General features: G+C 35.8%; 1 protein-coding gene across 1 annotated transcript in view; it reads left to right on the top strand.

Annotated features, from left to right (window-relative positions):
• The window catches only part of DPY19L1 (dpy-19 like C-mannosyltransferase 1), a 45,460-nt gene that overhangs the window by 15,713 nt on the left and 3,933 nt on the right, over positions 1–25,814 (top strand). Inside the window, exons 8-20 of the mRNA XM_062509761.1 lie at positions 771–828; positions 4,336–4,427; positions 5,864–5,963; positions 7,324–7,401; positions 9,008–9,094; positions 10,556–10,615; positions 13,029–13,109; positions 13,890–13,991; positions 14,692–14,763; positions 16,196–16,245; positions 16,899–16,923; positions 20,577–20,696; positions 25,348–25,522. Coding sequence (XP_062365745.1) covers positions 771–828; positions 4,336–4,427; positions 5,864–5,963; positions 7,324–7,401; positions 9,008–9,094; positions 10,556–10,615; positions 13,029–13,109; positions 13,890–13,991; positions 14,692–14,763; positions 16,196–16,245; positions 16,899–16,923; positions 20,577–20,696; positions 25,348–25,522 — 1,100 coding nt within the window. The remainder of the gene's footprint in view (positions 1–770; positions 829–4,335; positions 4,428–5,863; positions 5,964–7,323; positions 7,402–9,007; positions 9,095–10,555; positions 10,616–13,028; positions 13,110–13,889; positions 13,992–14,691; positions 14,764–16,195; positions 16,246–16,898; positions 16,924–20,576; positions 20,697–25,347; positions 25,523–25,814) is intronic.

Genomic DNA, 25,814 nt, shown 5'->3' with positions numbered 1-25,814 from the left:
CTTGTGTGTACAAAAATGTTCTTTGCTTTATATCACATAACTTGAGTAATTACAAATCTGTTCAAACGAATAGAGCCTTAGCTATTGCTCTTTTGAAGTGGGAAAAATCAAAGTAATGACTATGAGTTTACTTTTGCTATTTATTCAATGGTGAATTTGATATATATGGAAATGTATAATAATAAAATATAATATTATGTATAATAAAAAGTACTTAACTCAAAGGCTTAAAAATCTTCCTCATGTTTATATTGCAGTATTTCACATAAAAATTAAATTGTATCTTGCATTGACTATATAATTACTTAATTTTTAAGTATGTTTTTCAGATGTGCTTGATTTGATTACCCTAAATTAACCTTTAGATCCAGACCGAAATTTCTTGTTGGGTGATTGAGCATGCAGATTCTGAATTTACTGCTTAGCATCTTAGGGAAGTACTGCATTTATATTGCCTGGTTTTTACAAGCACTGGATGTAATGATATAAACCAAAATTTGTGAGCAGTGGAATTAAGTTTTCCAAGTTATTAAAATTAAAATTGGTGTTCCGCAAAAGAGTTGATGTGTGAAGGACTGATTTGCTCTGAAATAAACACTGACTAACTAGTATTTTAATATTGTATGTACTCTGTTGATTGCCTTCCCTTGATGCTTGAAGAGTTTCCTCCCTCTCCCCCAGTAAACTTACCTGTACACAAGTGCTTCTATACATTTTTAAGCAACATTGACCATTATAAGATTCTGTTGTACCCATTTTTCTTTTCACAGTGGGAGTCGTCTAGGAGGCCTTGTTACTGTGTTGTGCTTCTTTTTCAATCATGGAGAGGTAGGTTTCCCTCTCCCACCACTCCTTTTTGAAAAATTATTATTGAAGTTTAAGTTAATTCTTATTTCATTAAATGTAGTGATGTTGCTAATTTATTTGCGATTGAATTTAAATAACTTAAATTCAATTGAAGACAATTGAAAGCAAAATAGACTATGACTAGAAAATATATAGCACAGTCCAACGTCACTTTAGTGCTTAAAACAAAAAAATCAGAAAACAAATATATTGTAAATTTGTCCTGAGATTGAAAATAGCTCAATGACTTCAAGTTTCAAAACATCAGAATACTCTATTTTTGTGCCCATACCACACATAACTGGGCTATGTGTACTGTATGAGTAAGCTTCAGAAGCTTCTTTAAATCACTATATATTTTACTGGAAATTCATTAATAAAAAAAGTGCAAAGAAACCGCTGGATTACTTATATACTAAGGGTACACAGAATTTAGAAATAGTGTATGTATATAAAGGATTCCAATGCTAAACTTAAGCTGCATTGCAGGAAAGAAGAAAAAAAGAAACTGTCGCTTAAAATATTGCCTGGTTTTCCAGTTAATGCTATTCATGTAATTGTTTCATATTTTGGAAAAAAATTCATAGCTTTCATTCTGATTCCCTTGGGCTGTTTTGTTGTTTTTTTTTCCTTAGTGCGTGTTCTATGAATGGAAATCTGTAAGATATTCTAAATGGAAACTAACTACCTTATAATTTAGTTTAGGTTTGAGTTTACGTTGTGTTTTCTTATTTTACTAAGCTGAACTTGGTAGAGAACACTGAGTTGTAAGAGCATGTATCGTACATAACAGAATTAGAGATGCTTCCATTCACAGTAAGCTTTGACATTTTTCTTGTAAAACAAAAATCTGTGTGATGAAATAGCTATTTTCAAGTTTCATTTGAAATGTCTTTTCTTTAAATATCCCACATGCATGGGGGATATTTAAAGAATTTAAGAATTTAAGCATGTTAAAACATAGTCACCCATGGATATTGAACTCTCTGGTTGAGAACAGGTAAACATTAGGGTTGCTAAACCTTTTTTGCGCTCTGCAAGTGTAAATAAAACATTTTATGTGGATTTCTATTCTTAATGGCATCCTGAAGTGAAATGGTGTTTCATCCTTTGCTAGTGAATACAAATAGAATAGACACTGTTTTGCCAAGTCTGTGAAGGTGTAAGTGTAACTTCAGAAAGACATGTGTTGAAAACTTCAAGGTAGTGGTAGCAAAAAACCTATTTGTTTCACTGTGGTACAGTGCTGTTCTATCCATAGGTAACTGTAGGAGAGTTTCTCTCTCTCTGGGGGGAAGAAGCACAGATACTGTATTTTGGAGAATGGTGTGAAATCAGATCTGCATAGCTCTACACAGATGTAGTCTGGGCTTTGGTAGGGCTTAAGGAAGGCAAACCTGATTCAGGCTCAACTGTATGGATTTCTGGAGAACAGTAGGAAGTACTTGCAGAGGTGCATCATTGGATTTCAGCTGGCCCTTTGTGTTTGGACTGTAGCCGAGAGAAGTAACTCAAACTTACTTGATATTTTTGTGTATATAGTTATGGTAGTATCTGTAGTTAGAGGATAGCAGGGGGTCTCTCCTCACTGCATCTCTGTTGAATCCCATGCTGTGGGTGTGCCTGTGTGTGTGAAAGAAATGCTCAGCTCTTCAGTATGCTTTTGATTATGTGCAAATCATCTTGTGTAGGGTCAACAGTGTGTACAGTCGAGCTAGACCAGCTGCTAAAAGTTTCATTTGCTATTTGGGAAGAATAGAACTTAGCTACACGAGTAAGCCTGATCCGCAAGCCTTGGTATCTCAGCTCTAATGCTATGTAAAAGTGGTATGTATAAAGCTCTCTGGCTTTGAGCTAGTGACCTCAGGCTGTTTTTTTTTTTTGTTTGTGCTGTGTTACTATGTTTTAATGATTTCAAACTTAGGCAAATCTGATGTTTCTACCTGCAGCGGAGTGAGCTTACAGCCTTGATAAATCATCCACAGATGATTGAGTTTAGTTGTTACATTCCAAATTTAGAAAAGTAGCATAACCCACATTAGTCAATCCACTTGTAATATAATGCTTCCTTTTTATGGTTGTATTTGCTCCTCATTTTTTCCCCATCTTACCTTCTTCAGTGTCATAAGATTTGGTAAACCAAGTGTTGCTGTAGTCTTGAGAAATACTCAAAATTACTACACTTGTTTAGAATAATCAGATTATATTAATTAGATTATATTTATTGCTTATTAAAAATTAACTTATCACATTTGTGCAGTCAGCTGAGGACAGCACATTAATACATATATTTATGAAAGGTTTATTTTAATGATAATTGGTGCATCTTCTACAAAGAATGTTCTAGACATCAGGGGCTGTGATTCATGTGATGGGTTTTTGTACTTTGCTTTTATTTTACACTGTTAATTTAACATACATAGGGAAATAGCAAGACAATAACCAAAGAGTTATATAATGTTGATTTCAGTGACTTGTGTGGTAAAATGATATTTTTTAAAATGGTTTAAAGATTCTAGGAAGCAAAGGAGAAGGAACATCCTGGTAACAGTATCCTACAAGCTTTTCATAGATTCATTGTAGCCCATGTTAAGATGAATTACATTTTTCTCCTGGAGTTGTAAAGAGCCTACTTCTAATTTTTAATGCAAATTTCTTGATAGGAATTTTGAACCTATTTTTTGCATGTCAAGGTACTCCTGTAAAGTTGTATTTGTTCTTTTTCTATGGTCAGTGCAAGCACATTATGAAGAGCTGAATATAAACATTGGAGACAGCAGTTGTAGCTGAGCCATTTGCCATGAGGCCATTAATTGTTTGTCATGAACCCCATTAATAAAGAAATTAGTGAGGAAACTGTTCAGTTTACTTCATTGTATTATGCTTTGGTTTATTAGGGTTAAAGAGTGGAATACCTAAGTTATGTATAAGTAGTATAGGACTGTATGAACTTCATGAGGTTAGTGTATTTGCCTGTTTTGGAGGGCAGCTTCAGATTTTATACTTAATGTGCTGTTACTAAGAGAAATGTGAGGTGCTTATAACCTAAAGAACTCTACCATAATGAGGAGTATATTGGTTTATCCTTCAGATTATGTCCCCACACACTGTCTCTAAGTGTGGCAAGTCACTGCATGAATTTGAGAATGATTTACCTGGAAGAGTTTATAATATCAGCAGAACCAGGGACAAGTTGCTGCTGTCCTGCTCTTTTGGTGAATATTCTCTAGCTGCCACATTTCATTTTGGAAGAGCAATGATCAATAGATCATAATTAAACAGTGTAGGTTAGACCTCAAGTGTCAAAGCCACTTTTCCTTCTTGTTTTCTGCTTCTTGGCTTGTTTTTTTAACTTTCTGACTGAGACCTCATATAGTTTGGTTTTTGCTTTATTGGAGTATCTGTCATCATTCATTTTGAAATACAAATGTATGGTTTTATTGAAATGTATCAGTGAATGTTACCATCTAACCCAGTTCTTATTTTTAGTGTACTCGTGTCATGTGGACCCCACCTCTTCGTGAAAGTTTCTCATACCCATTCCTTGTGATGCAGATGTTGCTTTTGACCTATATTCTCAGGTACCTTTCAGTTTATACTGGTTTTTTGCAATACTTAAAAAAAATTGAATGTCACAGAACATTTATCTAAGTGCCTTTATTTAAATATTTATTTAAATGCCTCCATGTGCTGTTACAATGGTATAATTAACAGAGAAACTTTCCTGTGGCTGTTACATTGCAGACGCTGCACCAGTAGAACTGCAGTTGTATTACTCAGTTATTAAAAGGAAAAATTTTGCAACTTGAAGACATGATTAACATAAAAATCAGAATTACTGTGTTGGCAAATACGTATCTAAAGTAAAAATCAGAATTTTTGATTGATGTCCCTTCCTTCCAATGAGAAACAAGCTGATACTTCATCAATTGGTTTTGTCCCTCTTGGAGAGTGGTATGTTGGCTGCACAGAGAGTAAGCCTATGCTTTGCAACAGAGGATGCTATAGGCACCCATAAGCTAGTGTGTTCTTGCAGTTTTCTATGACTAATTAACTAGTCTCATTAACTAGTTCAACGATTTGGAGCTGTCTAATTACATTAATGCAGGGATGCTCTTCAGTTCATTAGCCCTGCTTTTCCATGATTATTTCTGGCTTGCAACATGATTACGTTACTGTCTTGTCTCTGTTTTAGAAAATAAGCATGACCATTCATACTTAAGGGCTTCTCCACCAACTCCGTTGCATCAGATTTACAATGTATTTTTGATTTACCTGAACTTAGTAATTATAACTACCAATTTTCCTTTTTTTGCTCATACTGATTTGTAGTTGTTGATGTTTAAAGCAAAAGTATTTCATGCTTGTCACTAATTTGTGTTGTTTATATGAGAAAAAGATAGAACTTAGTGAAATTTGAAACACGTTTCTTAATTGAACTTCAGTCAACACAGGATTAAGTATTTTAAAGTATTTATTTCAGGACATGGAGAATAGACTGGGGTTTCAGTTACAGATGAGTTTCATATATTTGTCATTGCCTCCTTCCCTGAAACATCACTAAGGATTGCTAGTAGAAAGTTGCAGAAAGTAAATATGGAAGAAATGTGAGAGGAGTTAAATCACTTTCAGATGCAGACCATTCTGAAATAATTGTGATTTCAGCTGAAATGGAAATGGTTGTCACCTGGCTGTAGAGCTGTCACAAGAAGGCGAAGCACTTGCAAATGGCATATTTTGGCCTGCTCTATTGCATACTGCCAGGAGAAGACTTGTTTCATAGTCAGTGGCTCATCAAATGGTTAAGGAACATTAAACATCAGAGCTGTTGTCATGGAAACTCAAGGAAGAAAAGGATTAAATTTACTTGAACAGTGTTATTTGTAGTTGATCAATATTGCTAGGTATCTTCCAAGGTAACTATGTTTTTATTGCATTTTCTTTTGTACTTTTCATTTATATGCAAACAGCTGTGTAATTGTACTTACTGATGCCTATTCTGTCTCTTTTTCCCAAGGATTCCGAGTATTAATACAGGAAGCTTGATTGCACTGTGTGTTTCTAATATCTTTTTCATGCTTCCCTGGCAGTTTGCTCAGTTTGTTCTTCTAACTCAGGTAAGCCCATATTTACCTCTAAATAGCCTCTCTGTCTAACTTGGAGAAATTGTATGCTTTGTATAGGCAGCCATTGAATTCACAACTGTATATCAGCACTTTCCTTTTAGCCAGATTTCATTCTTGCGGTCAGGAAAGATTCTCACTATTTATAACGTCAATATTTTTCTAGTCTTGAGTTTAGAAGTTGACCATTTACATCACCTACCATTCTGTCTCCAGGACTAAAAGTATCTACTTTTCCCAGTAGCCTCCAATCTGAGATCAGTTCATTAGAACAAGAAAAAAAAAAAAACTTCGTATTTTGAAGCACAAAAATAAATAGAGGCATTGATCTTGCATCTCTTCAGGCTGTACCAGTTTTTAAATGTACCAGTGTTTGCATGGCATGTAATATCTGGCATGATTTTGCATGGTTTCCTATATAATTTTGATAAGTCTTTGAGTAGTACTGGAGTCTGAGATTTTGGGTAGAGGTAACTGTAGTTAGCCTTGCAATCTAATGAATGCTGATTGGAACAGTAGAATACTGTCACACAGCAACTTTCTTAGTGTTTGAATTGATTGAAATGTAGCCTGTTGACTGAAATCCATCTGTCTCCAGATCTTTTGTCTTCCTTACTTGAAGCAGATGTTGCCTGGTTTGAGTTGATAGCTTTAAACAATCAATATAAACTGTGGTATGCAAGTTTTCTAACTGCATAAGAGGAAACCAATGAATTCTGTAAAATATTGAGAGAAACTTGTCACTATAACCTGCTTAAAATGCTGAGCCTGAAATTTGAAAATTCAGGTTCACTTTGTAACTCTCTTAATTTCCCATATGACTTTTAAGAGGCTGTTTAATCAATAAGTAAACAAGTCTTATTTTCTTCAGTGACAAACTGTGGATGTTTCCATACTTTGCTGAAAACTTAAAATTAATGAGTAATCTTTTGTGGTTTTGACTGATATTTTGGGGTTTTTGTTTTGGTTGGTTTGGGAGTTTTTGTTTGTTGGGGTTTTTTTTCCCATTTTTGTTTTGTTTGGTTTATTTTGTTTGGGTTTTTGTTTGGTTTGGGGTTTTTTGTGATCAGTTTTCTTTAAAATTTTGTTTTAAGTTTAAAGGTGACAGGTTATGTGTTAGTGCTGTATTTTGGTGATTTGCATTTTTATAAAGTTGAATACTAATTTCTTAAATATTCAACTATATTTGATAATTCTTATTTGGAGCACCAAAACAGGATTTTTTGAAATAAATAGTTGTGAAATGCCTAATACCTAGCAAAAAATAGCAATAAAAATTAATGATTCTTTGAATCTTTTCTTTTGCATGAATGAGTGAAAATTGTTTTAACTTCCCTTTCACTTTTGATTTTAGATAGCTTCATTATTTGCGGTGTGTATTATGGGTTATATTGACTCCAGCAAATTACAGAAGATACTATGTGCTCATATGGTAATACTTTTTAAAAAAAAAAAACTTAAATCTTCTCAAACAGGTCAAAGCATGAAAAGAGACCATTTGTCTGAAGTGTTTTCTGTAGTTGGACAAAGGTTTAAAACTTGCAGTGATAAGGGAGGGAGGGGTTGGTCTGGAATGGAACTAAAACTGGGTTTTGAATATTGTTGTAGTCTTAACCATGCAAAGATCCTGTGGTTTAACTATTTGGGGAGATACTTAGAAAGGAGGACAAGAAAATAAACTGTTAAGTTGAAAACCAGTTTTTCTTTAGTTTCAAAACTGGGTGAGAAAGTCAAGAAAGAAGGGAGATTATATGTAAAAGATGTGCAAGTTTCTCCATAATATCTGATTTTAATTTTTAAACTTGAGATAATGATTAGGCTTTGCTTTTTGAAGTGAGATTGCAGTTTTAAATGTAAAGGAAGATGTAGACAATTTTTTTAAGAAATGTGATGGTGTTTAAAATTTTTTTTGTTGGTGGTGGTTTTGCTAAAATTGTGCTACGATAACTCAGTGGGCAAAAAGGGAATATTTCCCCAGAAAAGAAACTAAATTATGTTTCATATGCTTTCAAACATTTTTTTGAAATACTGTAAATTATAAACTAGAGGTAGTGGTAAATTCTGTGCAACTCATTTCTCATATAAAGCAGGGACAAAATAAGCAGATTTGTTTGGTAGTTTTTTGACAGAACCAGGGTGACATACTTAAGCTTTCTAGCTTATGTCAGTAGCTATATTATAATTTAGGTACTGATGTGCCATAAATAACCTATTTTCAGATGATAAACAGTCATGTTACATTACAGAGACAGCTTAGTGAGACTGGGTAAACTGCCGGTCCATTTTGTGATGTTTTCAATTTTTGCCTCCCTCCTACCCTCCTCCTTCTGTGGAAAATGAAAGTCTTAATTATGTGAAGAGGGGAGTTAGAAGAGTCTGCAAATTACTGTTATTTTTCCTTATTCCTGTGTATAACAGAAGACAGAGCTTGCTTCCTGATTTTTGCCCTCCAAGTTGGAAAATATAATTCAGATTGGCTTCTGCTAAGAAAGAGTATACAGGAGATAAGGATGGTGGATAAAAGTTGTATTTCAGCCTTGACTTTCAGATTAATATAATTAGGTGCATATGATCAAGCAGTCAGAGTTCTGCTTCCTTGACTTTGATGATGGTATTTTAAATATCTGTTTGTTAGTTAGGAAGAAAGAAGACATCAAACATTCTATTCATTTTTATTTTTGTCCATAATTCTAAAAGGTAACAAACAGGATGGGAGAGAACTCATACAGTAATTTAGAAAAAAGGTAATATGTTAGAAATAACTTCAGAAATGTAGCTATTGTATTACATAAATTTATCCTCTGACCAGAATTTGTTCTTGCATACTTCTAATAAATTAAAACAATAATCTGCACTTGGCTACCTGCTGTGCCATTAAGTCCTTACAATCAGTGTTTTCAGAACAAATCTGCAAGTGTGAGTATCAGGCTTGCACTTTGCTGTAAAGTAGGTGATTTTTAAATTTAAAGCTGTTAACAGATTAGGTAATCCTTGCTTTTTCTGTTTTAAATTGAATGACTTTTATTTTCTTCTTTCAGGTATCTCTTCTGGTGTGTTTTATTCTGATGTTCGGTAATTCGATGTTACTAACATCATACTATGCTGCATCTTTAGTAGTTATCTCGGTAGGTTGCTTAAGAAGAATCATATGCTGTGCTAAGACTGCAGTGCTGTACTGTTGTATGTGTATTGATGTAAAATGTGAAACTGCTGCATTACCAGACCGATGAGCAACCTTTCACATGAGAAACAGAATTAGACTATAAAGGTATCTGGTGAAAGGGTAAATACTAATTCAAGAAATCATGATTTATACCAAAACCTCTTTATAAGAGAAATTCAGTTAAGACTCAGCTCTTCTACTTTTACAGTTCTCATCTTGTAATAAGTGTAAAATTTACCACGTATGTAATTTTGACCAGTGGCTGTAAAACAAGAACATGAGCAAGGAGGAACTTAATTTAAATACTTTTTATTGATAGTAAATCCTCTAGTGCAGAACAAATGACTAAACCATATATAACAGTGGTTTAAGACTGCTGCATCATACCACTGTGTTAGCAAAATTATTCTCTGAAGATTTGTAATCTCTCCATTCATTATCTTAATTTTTCTTTAAATAGGAAAAAACTCCACAACCTTCCAGTTTTGTGTAGTTCCTCAAAAAGGATTTATGTACATAAGAAATAGGAGATAGTGTTGTGAACAGATCCTATTTAGCTTACTGCAGATCATCTTAATTTCTGATTCTTTTTTCTTTTTTCTCTGTTCATATTTTGTCAGTCAGTGAGAGTGTGGCAATTTCTCACTTAACGCTAACAGTAAACTGCCTTGGCTGTGTATTTGCTGTAGTATAGTTTGCTTGTTATGAATCTATCCTTGTTTCTTGTAGCTTTTGTTATAGATATATATATATATGTATTTTGTTATATATTAAGTACAGGTTGAGTTGAGTTCTCAACCTGCTGAGTTCCTTGCCTGTTTTTCTGCTTTGAAAAAAGTATTTTTTGTTTGTCTGCTATTTGGATGTTTATATTGGCCTCAGTCTCACATATGGACTGGATTTCTGGAAGCTTTTAATTAGTCTGTTCATCAGATTAGTCTAAAATTGGTCTTCCTTGTGTCATGAAATGAACATGCTGTGAAACTGAAAAACATGACTCCTACTGCCCTCCATGCTCTGCTGTCTAACTTAAAAATTGTTTTCATTATTCTGCCAGTAATTTATTTATTGCTTCAGTCTCTTGTCATTCACAGAAGCAGACAGAACTCAGTTTCCTATTGGTTTTGATTTAAAGAAGCTTAGAACTGAATAATACAGAATCTCCTTACTCATTCAGGAGAAAAGCAGTCTTCCATTAATTGTACTCAAACTACAGTTAGAGTTTTTATGTTGGCAAGTTTTGCTAGTGCAGGGTGAAATCATACTATATATATTCGTGTCTCAGGTTGTATTAATTATGGAAGATTTTTAAATAAATATATGATGAAATAGGCTTATCAAAAGGAAAAACCTCTCATTCAGGGTACTGAACTAGCTTGATGTTATTACATTACCTGAAAGTGTGCATTATTTTTTTTATTAGGGAATTCTTGAATGGAGTCCAAAAGTCTTGAAAAAGCGCAGAAGAGAAGTCTGTGTATGGGTAAGGAATTTCATATATTTTGAATTTCAGAGAAAAACTATGACTTTTTTTTTTTTTGTCAAATACAGGAAACTTCTGGTTTCATTTCTAATAATTGAAAATCAAGGAATATAGCTGAACTACTGTCTTTATTAAATTGTCAATGTTCCCAGCAATTAGTCTTAAATTCCTGAAGAAATAAAGAAGGATAAACACATGTTTATATCAGAAAGCTGAAATAGCCTTTAAATGGCAACACGTTTAATTTTAAATTGCCAACTTTATATGTTTACAAAACCTAAGATCTGTATGGAAATCCTTTTAAAGTAAAGGTCAATTTAGAAAAGGCAAGTAAAATGCTATCAGTGTGTGCAGAAACAGAGATTAAGGTACTGCATTGGATGCTCACTAACATGTGGGTATCTATATAATCTTTAAGGATATTTTTATAACAGCAGGAAACATTTTAAAATTATGTAGGGAAGAAAGTCAGAGTAAAACACTGTAGGGTGTGTGGGTGAGGTTGGATGGTAGTAGAATTCCTGTCCAAACAGGGAGAACACTCCCAAAAACTATTAGGAATAAAATGTAACACAGTAGAGAACATGAGAAGTGATTTACTGCTTAAGACCTAACGTTAACATGTAAAAACACCTGAAATGGGAGCCTACCAAGACTTATGACTGAATTAAGACAGGCATTCATATGAAATAAATAGTAAGCTGTTAGCAAAATTGGATGAAATTCATACAGTTATTATACTGGAATTAGAATAGGAAGGAATTAAAATATTTATAGCAAACTGCAGTGCATGTATATATGCCTGACTGTAGTATCAGGGAAAATCAGAGTGTAGGCAGATTTCATGTCAGTTTTCTTAAATGGAGATCGAAGGCACTTGTGGAACAGCAAACTAATAAATTTTGTAAAAGAATAAGAACTTGTATGATGAGGAAGGTGTTAAGCTGTATGTTTGTGCAGCATAATGAGGGACATCCAATGCAGCCTTTGTGGAATGAAGTCATGCCTTGCAAAAGTGTTTGACTCCTCTGAAGGATGTAGATAAGGGTGTATGGGTGAATGTAATACACATAAATTTCAGGAATTCTTTGGAGAAGCTGTCTAACTGGAACTGTAAAGAAATCAAACTCCATGAGATAAGGTATGAATATTAGAAGGTCAGAAACAAGGGGTGGGATTAAATGTTAAGTTTTCAAAAGACCACCTCAGCCCTAAAAGCATATATAAAATAATTGTTCCCAAATAAGATGCTAGCATTCAGCAGAGAAATCTCAGTATTCCTACGCAATGTTCTCTGAACACACCAATTCATTACTGAGCAGGCACTAAGAAGGAAAATACTTGATGGTAATCACAGAGAAGGACCTGTAGAGAAAGCAGAATTTTTTTTTAATTTTATAAATTCACATGTAACATTGTAAATATTGTGTGTAGTCTCAGTCAATGTCTTACCTAAAAAAAAAAAATTAAAAACTGGAATGTCTTCCCCCAAATCTATTACCACTATGTAGAGTATGAAGATAATTATTAATGTAGATTCACCAAATAGTTGAGATTTTAAAATACATTACGATTCTACATCTTGTAAAATAAAGGTAAATATCACAAAGCCAGTGAATAAAAGTACAGAATATAATTATAGTTTTCTTAGTGCCCCTTATGCTAGCAGCAATAAGATTATAAGGAATAAGAAAGTTACTGTGGAAGAAAACAACCCAGAGCCATTCAGTAAAGGATTAGAATATCTCCTAGTTATTTAGGTTTCTTAGCAGCCATTAAATGAGACAATTGAACACAGCCCATCATCACATAAAATCCCTGGTTACATTAGGGCAAAGATCAGGTTTTTGTTGCATTCTCTCTTAAGGCATCTGCTGTGAGTCCCAAATACAAAATACTGAGACAGGTTGTCCTATTCAGTTGTTCCAGTTTTATAAGAATAAACTAGATTAAGCTACACTGCCAAGAATTTAACCTTCCTGGTACAGGAATAAACTCGGCACATAACTAAAAGCAGTAACTGTACATGCTTTGTTTATATTTCCATCAACTTCTAACATCAGATCATCTTGAGACAGTGCTGTAAACCATCAAATTCCTCCAAAGATTTGAATTACCAGGCTAGCACAGCCTGATAATATGGAGCAGCTCTTGTCCAAAAAAACAATTCCTAGACAGTAATATGTGCAAAACAGATGGAACAGACAGTGAGGCTGTGCCTGATTGAAGATAACTTTGCTACCCCCTCTGCTGCAGTGTTGTATGCAGTGGTACAGCTGTAGTGTAAATCAGTTGTGCGAAACTCTTTCACCTGTAACATAGGAGAGCTTATAAGTAGTAGCTAAATTCAAGAAGCCTTTAAAAAAATATAAAAGTTAAAGATATCAATTTAATTCTAAATATATTTTTGAAGGTCATTGAAGGATGTGCCTGGCTATTTGGGACAGTCACCTTGAAATACTTGACTTCTCTTGTGTTTGGAACAGCTGATGATGTAAGTGCTGTTATCAGAGTATTTGGTTGGTATATTTCAAAAATTGTATCATTCCTTACCTTTTATTTGATTTTGACATCTTACTGATACACTTTTCTGAATTCCTAGAATTTGTTTTGCGCAAGTGGGATAGAGATTGTATATTTGCTTTTTCTTTCCTTATGTATTGTCACTTTGAGATGTTTCTACCAAAATTTGTGAAAACACAAATATCTTTACTTTTGTCTTAGTGGATGCTCTATGTGTTTGTTTTTAAATGTGGATTTATAGGACTTTGTTTGTCTTGGCTTTCTTCTCCTGCACCTTTATTTACTCAGTATGTCAGTTCACTCTTCTCTTAAACTGATTTTCATTACAGTTTTGAAATGCTTGTTGTAACACGTACAGCCTTTGCTGTATTTTAGCCCCTTTATTCTACTGTTAAAAACCTGTCTGCAGATGCGTATCAAGGGCTAAAAGACAGGAAGGTCATGTCTTAAAATATGACTATGCAAAACTATACTTCTGTTGAATACAGCCACAATGGTAACACCCTTTTTACTGCTGTTTTCTGCTTTTTATTTAATACCGCACAATCTGTGTTCGACTCAAAGATGTTATTAAATACCCTGGAAGCAGATTTTTGGTGCTCTTGTAACAATACTGTAAGTGGTATAAACTTCCAATTAAAAATATTTCTCAATACAATATAATTTCTTATATTTATACTGCTTTGTTGTGGAAAACAGGACAGCTTTTGCTTACTACAGTTTGGTATTTCTTTCCTGTGGATCCCACCAGGCTCATATAGGAAATATATTGAAATCTAAATTTATTGGCTACAAGGATTTTGATACATTAATGTATACCTGCGCTGCCGAGTTTGACTTCATGGAAAAAGAGGTAATTTGGTCAAAATATGTGATTTTGGAAGACAGAAGTTCTTGCTTTATCTTTATTTGTAACTTAAAACATTTGAAAACCATGCCTCCTAATGCCATCATAAGTTCAAATACATGCTTGTGAAAAATCAATTAGCTAAAACTAAATTTAATTTGATTTAGTGCATTTAAATGAACTTAAACCAAAGCAGTGTTTTCATTTTAGATTTAAGAAATCTGCTTGCTTCAATGAAAGAAGTGCTTTCTCAGGAATAAATGAGAAGTTACAGTTCTGCAAACAAGATTTTATGGAACTCTCAGTACCTGGTTTTGAGTATATGGAAATTGTACTGAGAGCTGCAAGGGCCTTATGTGGTAGGTTTAGACTACAGAACAGCACTGAAGCTTAATAATGTGGCATTAATAGACGACTTCTAATTTATTAGCACCTAGATATGCATTTGAAATGTTTATAGGTTATTCAATCCACAGTAGTCAAATTCAGATGAGATACAATCAATTTCTCATCTCTGGATGGCTTGCCAAAGAACTGGAAATAATTTACTGATGACCCTAGTATTATGTCTTCAGTATGATTGCTGGGTGGAGTTTATATTTACATTTTACTCCTGGAAGATCTCCTTCTATTAATCTCTTTAAAATGGTGATCAAAATAATTACAGATGAAGGAAAGTGATTAATGAACTTGATTTCCATTTTAGACTCCAGTAAGATACACAAAGACTCTGCTATTACCAGTTGTTCTGGTGGTTTTTGGGGTAATCATCAAAAGGGTAAGTGACTGATTCAGTGAGTTGCCTTTACCTTGAACTTACACTTCAGTTTTTTTGAAGGGATTACTATTTATTTATTTGAGATGGGAAGAAATTGATGTGGTGAGTTAACCTTTGCTGACGCTAGGTCCCTGCCAAGCCATGCTGCCATTCTCTGCTCTCAGTATGATGGGGAAAGAAGAACAGAAAAATCTCATGGGTCAAGATAAGTGTGGGGGCCTCACTTCCTGATCCACTGTCATGAGCTTGAATTGAGGAAGATCAAATTAATTTTTTGTGAATTAAAAATAAAATGCAAGAAGCAACCCAAAAACTAAAAACATCTTCTCATCCCCAGGCTTAGTGAGTCGCTTCCATAGGCTGCAGTTGTTTTAAGAACTGGGTCACGTCCTTTCCATGTGGTACAGTTCTTCAGAAACAGACTGCTCCAGCATGAGTCCCCCACAAACTGCAGCTCCTGCCAGAAAACCTGCTCCTTTGTGGGCTCTTGTCCCCAAGATGCAGTTCCTGCCAGGAACTTTTTCCTTTGGGGGGCTCTCTGAGGGCTGCAGCATCCTTCCAGGCATGTGCATCTGCTCTGGCATGGGGTCCTGCACAGGTCTCACAGGTGAATTTCTATCTGCTCCATCTTAATCTTTCATGGGCCTCTGGGGAAAAAAAAAAAGACTGACATGACTGTGGTGTTCGCCAAAAGCTGCAATCTCATGGTTCACATGGAGCACCTCCTCCCGCTCTTTCACTGACCTCGGTGACTTCAGGGTCATTTCACTCCAAATTCTCCCACTGCTCTCTCTTAAACCTGCTGCAGTGTTACTTTTTTGTAAAGATACTATCAATAGAGGACCCACCAGTGTTGGTGATGTGTTCAGCTTTGGCCACTGGTAGATCTGGTATGAAGCTGTCTGAACTGGCTCTCTCTCTGACATGGGGAGCCCCTGGTCTTTTCCCACAGAAGCCGTCCCTGCAATGCTTCTGCTGCTGAAACCTTGACATATAAATCCAATTCAGTCAGAAAAAATACGGGTTTTCAAAAACATATATTTAAAATTCTGTGTTCTCTTTACAAAGATTTTTGCAAAGGTCCAGTCCTGAGCCCTGATAAAACTTGATTTGATGTTAGGCACCAAAACAATTTCTGTTACTTAGCTGATGAATACCAAAACTGGAGTTTGTAACTGTTTTTGTAAATTTGATTATGTATAATTTGTGTAAAAACAGCTTTCATTTTCCACAGGAACAGATGGGATAACTGCTAAATGCCTGGCTAATTAAACTAAAACTCTAAAAGAAGTTTTAGCTAAAACGTTGCATGTCTTTTATCTTAGCATTATCTCAAAAACAGATTACAGTTCAATTTGGCGAATGTTGAAAATGAGTCAAAATGCTTTTGAAAGTTTTGTTCATACTTTCTGTTGTCTCTTGTTTTCTTCAGGCAATTAAATATATTTTGTGGTCCTTATCTCGTACAGGCCGATATGAAAAGTAAGTATTGTCTTCTTTTTCAATGTAAAACTGAATTTTCTGCTGGAAGTTAATTTGATTTGCTGTATGCTACATAATTCAGAAGTCCACATTTTGTTAGTCCTTTTTGAAAGGTTAGTTATGTGCAGTTTGGTAACTGAATGGATGTATTAAAAATGGTATTTTTATATTATAACTAAAACTGAGGCTATCTGCTAAACCTGTTTTAGACATCTTAACCCATTTATGCCTAGATTTTATATTTAATGATGTAGTTTTTTTGCTCTGTTCCTAAACCAGTAGTTATGTATTACGTTTATGTTATAGCAAAAAAGCCTTTTTGCTTTTTTTACTATAGTGAGTGCAAATTCTTTTTTCCCTATTATTTTCTTCCAGGTTATAAAAGATACCAGAGTTTGATTTCATGGAAGTAATTAAAAAAAACCTGCTAAAATCAAAACTCAAGATTTACAAATAGATACAGGGATTGAGGAAGATAGTTGTGATTTGCAATTTATTTCAGAACTTGCAAGAGGGGAAAAAAGTTTTGACACTTGACTTAAGCTTACTGGATTAGTTGCATTGTCTAATGCTGTTAGAGATGATTTTAAAATAGAACAAGTGCTTGTGTATTACATAAATAATGTTGAGTTTTGGGTTGTTATTTTTTTCAGAGAAGAACGCTTTAATAATGGTGAGGTAAGATTCTTTTTCTGCATAATTTTATCAGTATTGAAATGCAGGTTGTGATGGGCTGATGCTGATGCACATAGTTTATTTGAAGGTAAGTATTTGCATTGTTATTTCCCTCATCTTAAGTTGGGTCTGGTATGTCACCAGAATAACTGGAATATTGGACAAAGGAATATACTGGCTTATGTGGGTGACTGTGCAAGAGAGGAATCTTGGGATTCTACTGTAGCTGCTCCAAAAGACACTGAAATTAGGCTGGATCTTCCATTTTCAACATGGAGACTGAGGAGATTGGTTCCTTCACATGATGTTCAAATTCTGTTTTGAGATATGCCATAATGAATGTTGTAGTACACATGGTTCTTTTTAGTAAAACTGTGCAAAGCAGTGTAGTGTGTCCCACTCTGGAGCCCTTAGCACAGGAAGAACATAGACCTGGAGCAGGTCCAGAGGACATCCACAAAAACAGAGCTATAGAACACTTCTCCTATGAGGACAGACTAATAGAGTTTGGGTTGTTAGACCTGGAGAAGGCTGCAGGGAGACTTGATTGGGGCCTTTCATTGCTTAAAGGGGACCTATAAGAAAGACAAGAACAACTTTTTAGCAGGGCCTGTTTCAATAGGACAAGGGATAATGACTTAAAACTGCAGTCGGGTAGATTTAGGCTAGCTATAAGGAAGAAATGTTTCTACAATGACAGTGGTGAAACACTGGGATCAGGTGGCCCAGAGAGCTGGTAAACGTCTCCTGGTTTAACCTCAGGTTGCTTTAGAGGGGGTTTAGATTGGATATTAGGAAAAATACCCAAAAGTATTGTCAAGCAGTGGGATAGGCTGCCCAGGGAAGGATTTGAGTCACTATCCCTGAAGGCATTTAAAGACATGTAAATGTAGCACTGAGGTCATGATTTAGCTGTGGAATTGACAGTGTTGGATGAATGAGTAGACTTAATCTTAGAGGTTATTTCAAACCTAAATGATTCTGTAATAATCAGATAAAAGCACTGATTTAAAAAATGCCTCTGATTTAGCACAGCACTTTAACAAGTAACATAGATTAATGTTAAGTAGTGAGTGACATATTGTAATAGTTTGGGATTGCCAATTCTAATATATTTACCTTTTGTTGCGCTATAAAATTAGGAGTAAAAGCAAAGCAGGCCTAAAACCTAAAAGGGACTAAAGAAAAACTTTATTAACAACACAAAGAAGAATAATAATTTCAGAATAGATCTTCAGACTACTCCTTCCTTCCACTTTGTCACAGTTTAACAACATAGAGAGACATTTCAGTCAATTTCCTTACTTAAATAATCTTTTTCAGTTCACTTTAGGGAGAGGAGTTTCTTCTCGTTTAGCTATAAGGATCTTTTGTCAAGAGAGGAAATAACCAGTTCTCTCCTAACTCCACTTTGTTCATGAATAACAGCCGCCTGGGATCTGCTATCATGAATCTCCTCCCACTTTACAGTCTTTTCAGAACTGATACAGTCTTTTCAGAACTGAATTGCGGGCCATGTTTAAAAGTCATGGGGTATTACTTTTAAGGATGAGCTACTCAAAGGCAAAAGTTCTCTTTATCTCACTTCTCTCTATTCATACTTCAGTTCCAGGAACAGAGATCCCCCTTTTTCCCTCGGTGGAAAGGATTCTTCAAACACCTTACACCTTGCTCCACATCCCCCCCCCCGCCCCCCCCGTCTCTCTTTTCTCACGGTTTAAAGGAATTTTTTCGTGTAGTACAGTCCACCCCTATAACTTACAGATTTTTCAGCCAACCTTCATGGCGTCTCCTCATTCTCCTTCCATCTAGAAACTCAGCTTTTACTTCATTGACTTTAGTGTATTCTTTCTCTTCGCCCTCTCACATAAGGAAAGATGAAAGTCTGTAAGTCTTACCTGAGCATTGGAAAATTACAGTCTCACCCAGAAGTTGCAGGGGTTGGGCCAGGCCATGCTGGAGCTGTGTCAGGATCTCAGGCCGCCCAGGCAATGCTGGAGGGGAACGGACGAAAACTGCAAAGTCCATCCAGAGGAGAAATGGGTGCCAAGGCCGTGTGTCCATGGCTTTCCTCCGGCGCTGCCCGCCCCCAGCTCCAGCCGCAGCCCGGGGGTTCTCCCTCTGCCCTGCCCAGCACACAAAGCCCTGGGGGCTCTCCCGAACCGGGCCCGGCTGCCTCCCCCAGGGCCGTGAGGGCGGCTGGGCGGGCTCGGCCACCCCAGGGCTGCTCCGAGCCGGGGCAGGGCAGGGCCCCGCTGAGCTACGGCCACACCGGGAAAAGGCGAGGATCCCAGCAATGGGCCTCTACTTCCCTTGGCCACTGGAGCCCCTGGTTAAAAACGGGGCCCAGCAGCCTCCAGAGCCCAACCTTGCCTGGCTTGGGCCGCACTGGAAGCCGGCCCAGGCCAAGTTAGTGTTACATTGTAAAAGGCCGGAAATGCAAGAGAGCTCTCCCGGCGTTTACTTGCTTCAAATGTGATTCACGGAGCGAACCGACTTTTCGGATTGGTTTCTCAGGCTGTCAACAGCTAAACCAGCCTCCGATTGGTCCCATCAATTCACAGAGGATGTTCTCATGGAGAAAAAACTTCCTAGTGTGCCTCCCCACAGGATAAAACCGGCACACATATCTGCTTTTTAGAATATTAAGCAAGCTGCCACTGATTGTGTGATTATCAAGGATGATCTTAATTAGCTTCTCTTTTTCCGTACTTGGGTATTTTGGGCACTAAAAAGCAGGGTCTCAACTTCTATAAAGAGGTTATACAAGAAATTTTACATATATAACTGTGTGATAATTGATAAAAGATTCGTGTTAATCATAAAAGCATTGGGCTTTGTATAAACCAGAATACTTAGGTCTGAAATGAAGCATGGACATTAGATAGAGAAAAACAAATATGATTAAATCATTCTGTTGAAATCCCTCTGTTATGAATATTGAGGTTTCTAGGAAATTGTATTTGATACCAGTTTGTAAAACAGGGGTTCCCACGACCTGAAAGATATTGCAAAAATCAGTTTTCCTGCCTTTGTATAATCAATTGCAACCTGAAAGATTTTGCAATACCAGATTTCCTGCCTTGGTGTAATCAATCCCAACCTGTCTGTTAAAACCAGACCCCCCACGTCTACTGTTCCTTATCTACCAAGACCATGTGGCTACTTGACAAACTGTCCGGAGACTACCAGGAAAACCCTACTATAAAGAGGAGCTGCAGACCAAGATTCGATGGAGCATGGAGTGGGCCGTGACCCCTCAGGTTCCCCAGTGCTGCTTGCTCCGTCTATATCAAATAAAACAATCTAAATTTTGCTAAATATCGAGATTTTGTTTCTCATTTATAACAATTGTCTGTTAATGTCTAAGGGTTTTTTAGACAGCTAGCTGTTTTTCTAGCTCCTTTTTCTTTTATTGATAATGTTTCTTCTTCCTGTTATTCAATTCCTTAGATGCACTCCATGCACTTTAGATAAAAGATAACAGAAAGTCATTATCATCATCTGAAATGTGAATATCTTTACTTTGACTTGGAGTCTTTCAGACAAGTTTGTCATTTAAGCTATACTGGAAGTGAATTTGTGTGTTTTAAGGCAGAAATTGAAAGTATGTAAATTTGCTTCTGTGTCTTGTGGTTTCTTTTTTTTCTTAACAGCTGGTATTCCATGCACTGCAGCTGTTGGCATACAGTGTCCTAGCGATTTTAATCATGAGACTAAAATTGTTTTTAACACCACATCTGTGTATTATGGCTTCCTTGGTGTGTTCAAAACAGGTAAGGTCTCTTTTTTTTCCTGTAGCTATCTCAGTACTTTGAGTATTGCACAGATATTTGTCCTGAAACAGTTTTCTCTGTGTGTAATTACTAAATATGAGTGTACCAGATAAAAATAAACCAGGTTATATTGTTGCCTATCAAAAAATGGTTCCATTCTCTCCTCTTCCCAAATAAAACAGAAGACGTGCTTTATGCAACTTGTCCAACTTCATTATGATACAAGTTAACATGCTGTGTATCAAGCTTGAGCACAGGGAGACAGATTTTACTGTGTTTGCACACCTCTATGCCACTGCAAGTTTTTATTGACTGTTAATTTTATCCAATGTTTGTCTTTGTTTATGCTGTATTTTCACAGCTCTTTGGAGCTTATTGCCTTGCATATTTCTTGCCTATTAATTATTTCCAGAAGTCTCATTTGCAGTCTTGCATGTTGAAAACAGTCTTAAAAATCAAACTCGTATGCCTAACTCAGACTTAATCTTTCTACTTTGAAATAATTTATAACATCAAATGTTACTAGATTTCCTCCAGATATAAAAGATCTTAGAATAGGCTTTCATTATCTGTGTTTTTGAGACGTGGATGTGATTAAATCTCTATTTAAATAGCTGTTTTAGCAGCTTTGAACATGCAGCAAAAATAGGGTAAGTAGTCTTTTGTCTGGGAAGCAGGCAGGGCGGTAGATTGAAAACTGACTAGCTGGGCCTAGAGAGGGGTGATCTGTGATGCTAAGTCTAGTTGAAGACCAGTAACCTGAGGGGCCAGTGCTGGGTCCAGGACTGTTCAATGTCTTTGTCAGTGGAATGAATGGTGGGACAGAGTGCACTCTTCAGCAAGTTTGCTGATGGTACAAAACTGGGAGGAATGGCAGGGTCTTTTACATGGTGCCCAGAGGCAATGGGCACACACTTTCCCTCTGAGCATGTGGAAACTTTCACTGTGAGGGTGGTCAGCATTGGCACAGGTTGCCCAGGGATGTGGTGAAGTGTCCATCCTTGGAGGTATTCAGAAGCTGTCTGGACATGGACCTGGGGCACTTGGCTCTGGGTGACTATGCTGAAGCAGCAGGGCTGGATCTTCAGAGGTTCCTATCACCCTGCACTGCACTGTGATTTTGTAGGAAGTGTCTAAAGGGGAATTAGGGTGGTATGGTGAAGGCAGTTCCTGTCTGTGAAACAGCTGATACCTGTATCAAACGAACTGGAATATGAGTGAACGAGATGGATGTATGCGAAGAGGTGAAAGCTGTTTAGGCTAGCTGAACAAATAATTGTTTTGAGTAGGTGAAAGTGCTGAATGTTTGCCAGCATCAAATTAGTCTCTACAGTTAAAACATAAAATGCTAAGAAATTGTCAAAACCTCTTTCTTTAGTCATCTTATAATTGAGTATTGGGACTTAGGAATTTTCTCTACATGCTTGCTATTCTAGAAGATTCACAGGTGTTCAGTTTTGCAGCTCTTAGTTCTTGAAATGCTGGCATCCTTTTAGGTGGTCTCGTTGTTCAAGCAATAGCAGTTGCACTTGGTTTTTTCCTAAGTGAACTTTCATAAGGTGTTTCTGAGTAATTTGAAATGAAGCTGCTTTTCAAAGGTCAGAAAAACAAAAATTGTTCTTTCAATATGCAACATCTAGATAACAATTATTATTTAAATTAATGCTGTCCAATGTTGATTTGTTCTTAGTTCTTTTTTTAACTGTGTTTCTTGATGGGCTTTTCTGCCCTGTTGGTGGTGGTAGCAGTAGAGTTCTGTTGTGAAGTTCAGAACTAAAAGTATTTATATATTTTGTGTCACAGTAAAATCTGTCCTGATTTTTTTTTAGATGCATGGTGACTTTTTTTTTTTTTTTTTTTAAAGCACCTGAGTAATAGCATTTCAGTAATTCTTCCTGCGTTGTTATGGATGTTTAGTATTGCAGCTGAGGTCATCAGGCCAGTTAGTGAATGGTGGTGCTTTTCATAATTGTTGCATGTTGGATCTTAGAGGATGCCACAAGTTGTAAGTGTGTAAATATTGGAAGGGAGGACAGGTTCAGAGTATTTTGTCAATATTTTTTTATCTGTGCTTCCAACTGCATTTTGTCCCTTTGTTCTTCTGTTTCCTGTTGTGGAGTGAGAGTAAGCTTCTCAGGGAGCTGCAATTGCAGATGATAACCTTCTAGGAGTTGCCATAAGCCACCATTGAGCAGATCACTTCTAAGACTTAAGCAAACAATAAGAAAACTTCTTTTTTTTTTTTTTTGTTCTTGTTTTGGTTGGTTTGCTTGTTTTTGTAGGGCCAGGAAAATACCAATTGTTTTTTAATGAGCTTTTCCTATAATACTGGCTGCTGAGGAGAAGTAGTTTTTTGAGGCTGAAAAATCTGACTGTATGTGCAATACTGATCCAGAATTTCTTGGGTGGAGGAAGATGGGACTTAGGACCAAATGGTTGATTAACACTCGGTACACTTTATTACTGGATAAAGTTTTAGAAGTTTGAATGAACATAAGTTAATAAGTGACAATTTGGTTTTACAGATGCAAGAGAAATTTAAGCAAATGTAAGATAGGCAGTTATTGTAATTGAGGTCAACACTATCCTTTCATCTAGCAGATTGTGGAAGTTTATATGCAGTGGTATGTTAGTATATCTGATTTGTTTTGAGGCTAAAAATTACTATTTGCACATGGAAAAGAAATTTTGTATGTTGTGTTCTTTCTGCCCATTGCATGAATCCCTGCATTTTCCATTTTTCCATTACCAGCAGCTTGTGGCAGCTGATGGGCAATAAAAATGATAATGTTCTTTTTCTAGTAAAGAATATTTTCAGTGTCTGGAATGCTTTCTGATGAGAAGAAGTGACCTAATGCTGATTTTCATGGGAAAGTAATTCACGTCATAACACATTTTCAATAAAGGATTTTTAATGAAATAAAAATATAAAGTGTTTGAGAAGGGAGTAATACCCTTCTTCCGTACAGCTGCATTTTAACCATGAGAAACCTGTGATTAGAATCTTTACTTCTCTTAAGCTGAACCAAGAGCAGTAAGTAAATTAAGGATCAGTTCATTTTTGTCGTTGACTTTACTGTTTGTGCTTCAAGTTAGATTCATATCTGCTGTTGTTTCTGTTGAGACTTTTAACCATTTACATCCACGCATTTCCTCTTTCTGTTAGGGGAAATTATACTATCCTGAGTAGAAATTTTGAAAACAAACTATCTGGAGAAAGACTTGAAGTATTCATTTGGGAAGAAAAACCCACATAAAACATTGAATTGATTAAAAAAACACCACATACGGAACAGCATCTCATGAAATAAATGCTGCTTTTGCATTTGCATATATATTCAGTCATTCTAGGCTCCTTGTGTAAACAAAATAGTGCTAAATTCAGAGACTTTGAACATTAATGAGGTTTTTTAAAAGCATGACAGTAATGTAATTTTCTTTGAATTTAAAAACTATGGGAGTGTTAAAGTTCTAACATGTCTGTGAAGTTACATTTTTGCAGCTATTGGTGAAAAGGAGGTTTGCTCATGTCGAGCAGCCTACAAATGAATTAATTTCTCTTCATCCTTCCAGATCCACACAGTGGTCAGGCCTGTTTGGGATCTTAACTTCCCCTTGATAGTATTGCTGTTCTTCTCAGAGTGTTTAGTGAGTCTTTAGGGGTGAGAGAGTACACTGTATTTTTGGAGAGGTGGCTGGAGAATTTTATTATTGTGAGGTAGTTTGTGGTTAGTTTATAAGAAAGATAACACACACTACCTAATTGGTGTAGTCAGCCTACTGTGAGCTTCTACTGAGAGACTCTCTTTTATTGTTTTGTGCTTTAGTTTAAAAACCCCAGGTAATGGTACTGTGAATGAAATTTATTTATTTAATATGGGTTTCATACTTTTAATGTGTGGAGCCTTCTAATTGCAAAAATAATGTAGTTTATACTTTCTTATTTAAGGTTTAGTTCCAATATGGATGTGGTAAACTGTTACTGCTCAAACTCAGCTTCAACACAGCAAATTTAGTGCTACTTATTTAACTACCCATTTTCATGTATTAATGAATATTTAATTAGAGCCTCAAGCAAATTGTCTTTAGGAAACAATGCAAGCTCCAGTTCAAGAAAGGAAAGATTGGGATATAAAGCAGCATTAAGCTTATTATCCTCAAAGTCTGTTTTTCTAATATGTTTCAAAAGTTTGCAGTACAATCTCTAATCTGTATACTACATATAAAAACTCTAGATGTAAACAGGAGATAAAATACTGTAAAAGTCCAGTTAGCTTTATTGAATCATCTTTATTTGCAGATTTTTACATTTGAGCTACAACTTTAAAAGTTTGCATTAATGTGAATTTTTAATTCTTTTTTATTTATTTAGAATTGCAAATGTAATGTAAAATAGTTTTTAAATCATTAATAATTCTTAGTCATTATGTTCTGAAATATAATATATATTGTATATAATATTATGTTCTGAATTGTAATACTATGAAATATAATACTGTGAATACTATCTGAAGTTTAGTGGAGAAGAAATAGCAGAGATGTTTCATAGTGCAATATATGTTAGGTGCCTCATAGAGAAATAAAAGTTAATTGTTCTGCATACAACATTAAAGAATTGTTGTCTAGGAATTAACTGATTCTTGCATTTCAGTTGTTTGGATGGCTCTTCTATAAAATCCAGCCCAAAACATTGGTCTTTGCTATTTTAACATTGATGACAATAGAGGGATCTGCAAACCTTCGAACTCAGTGGAGCATCATGGGAGAATTTAGCAATTTGCCACAGGAAGAACTTTTAGAGTGGATAAAAGTCAATACCAGACAAGGTAAGCTATTTAATAATGTAGGATGTCCCTATTTACTGTGAGGCTGAACCACAGAACCTGTCACAAATGACTGCAGAGGTGTTGCTACTATCTGTGGCTTTGGCATGTCTACTTGTCCACATAAAAGCTATCGCCAAAGAAAAAAGCATCAAAAGCTGATTCTGTTAAACTCCAGGCTACTGATCTGGATGTTCTAACTCCTGGTGTAGTATTTTCAACAAAAACATCTTTGCCCAGTCCAATTAAAACAGATTTTTACTTAAATGACTCTGATCCTACATGTGGGTACATG

This window comes from Cinclus cinclus, chromosome 1, assembly GCF_963662255.1.
Source record: "Cinclus cinclus chromosome 1, bCinCin1.1, whole genome shotgun sequence".
NCBI lineage: Eukaryota > Metazoa > Chordata > Aves > Passeriformes > Cinclidae > Cinclus > Cinclus cinclus.
This window is presented reverse-complemented; position numbering and strand designations above follow the sequence as displayed.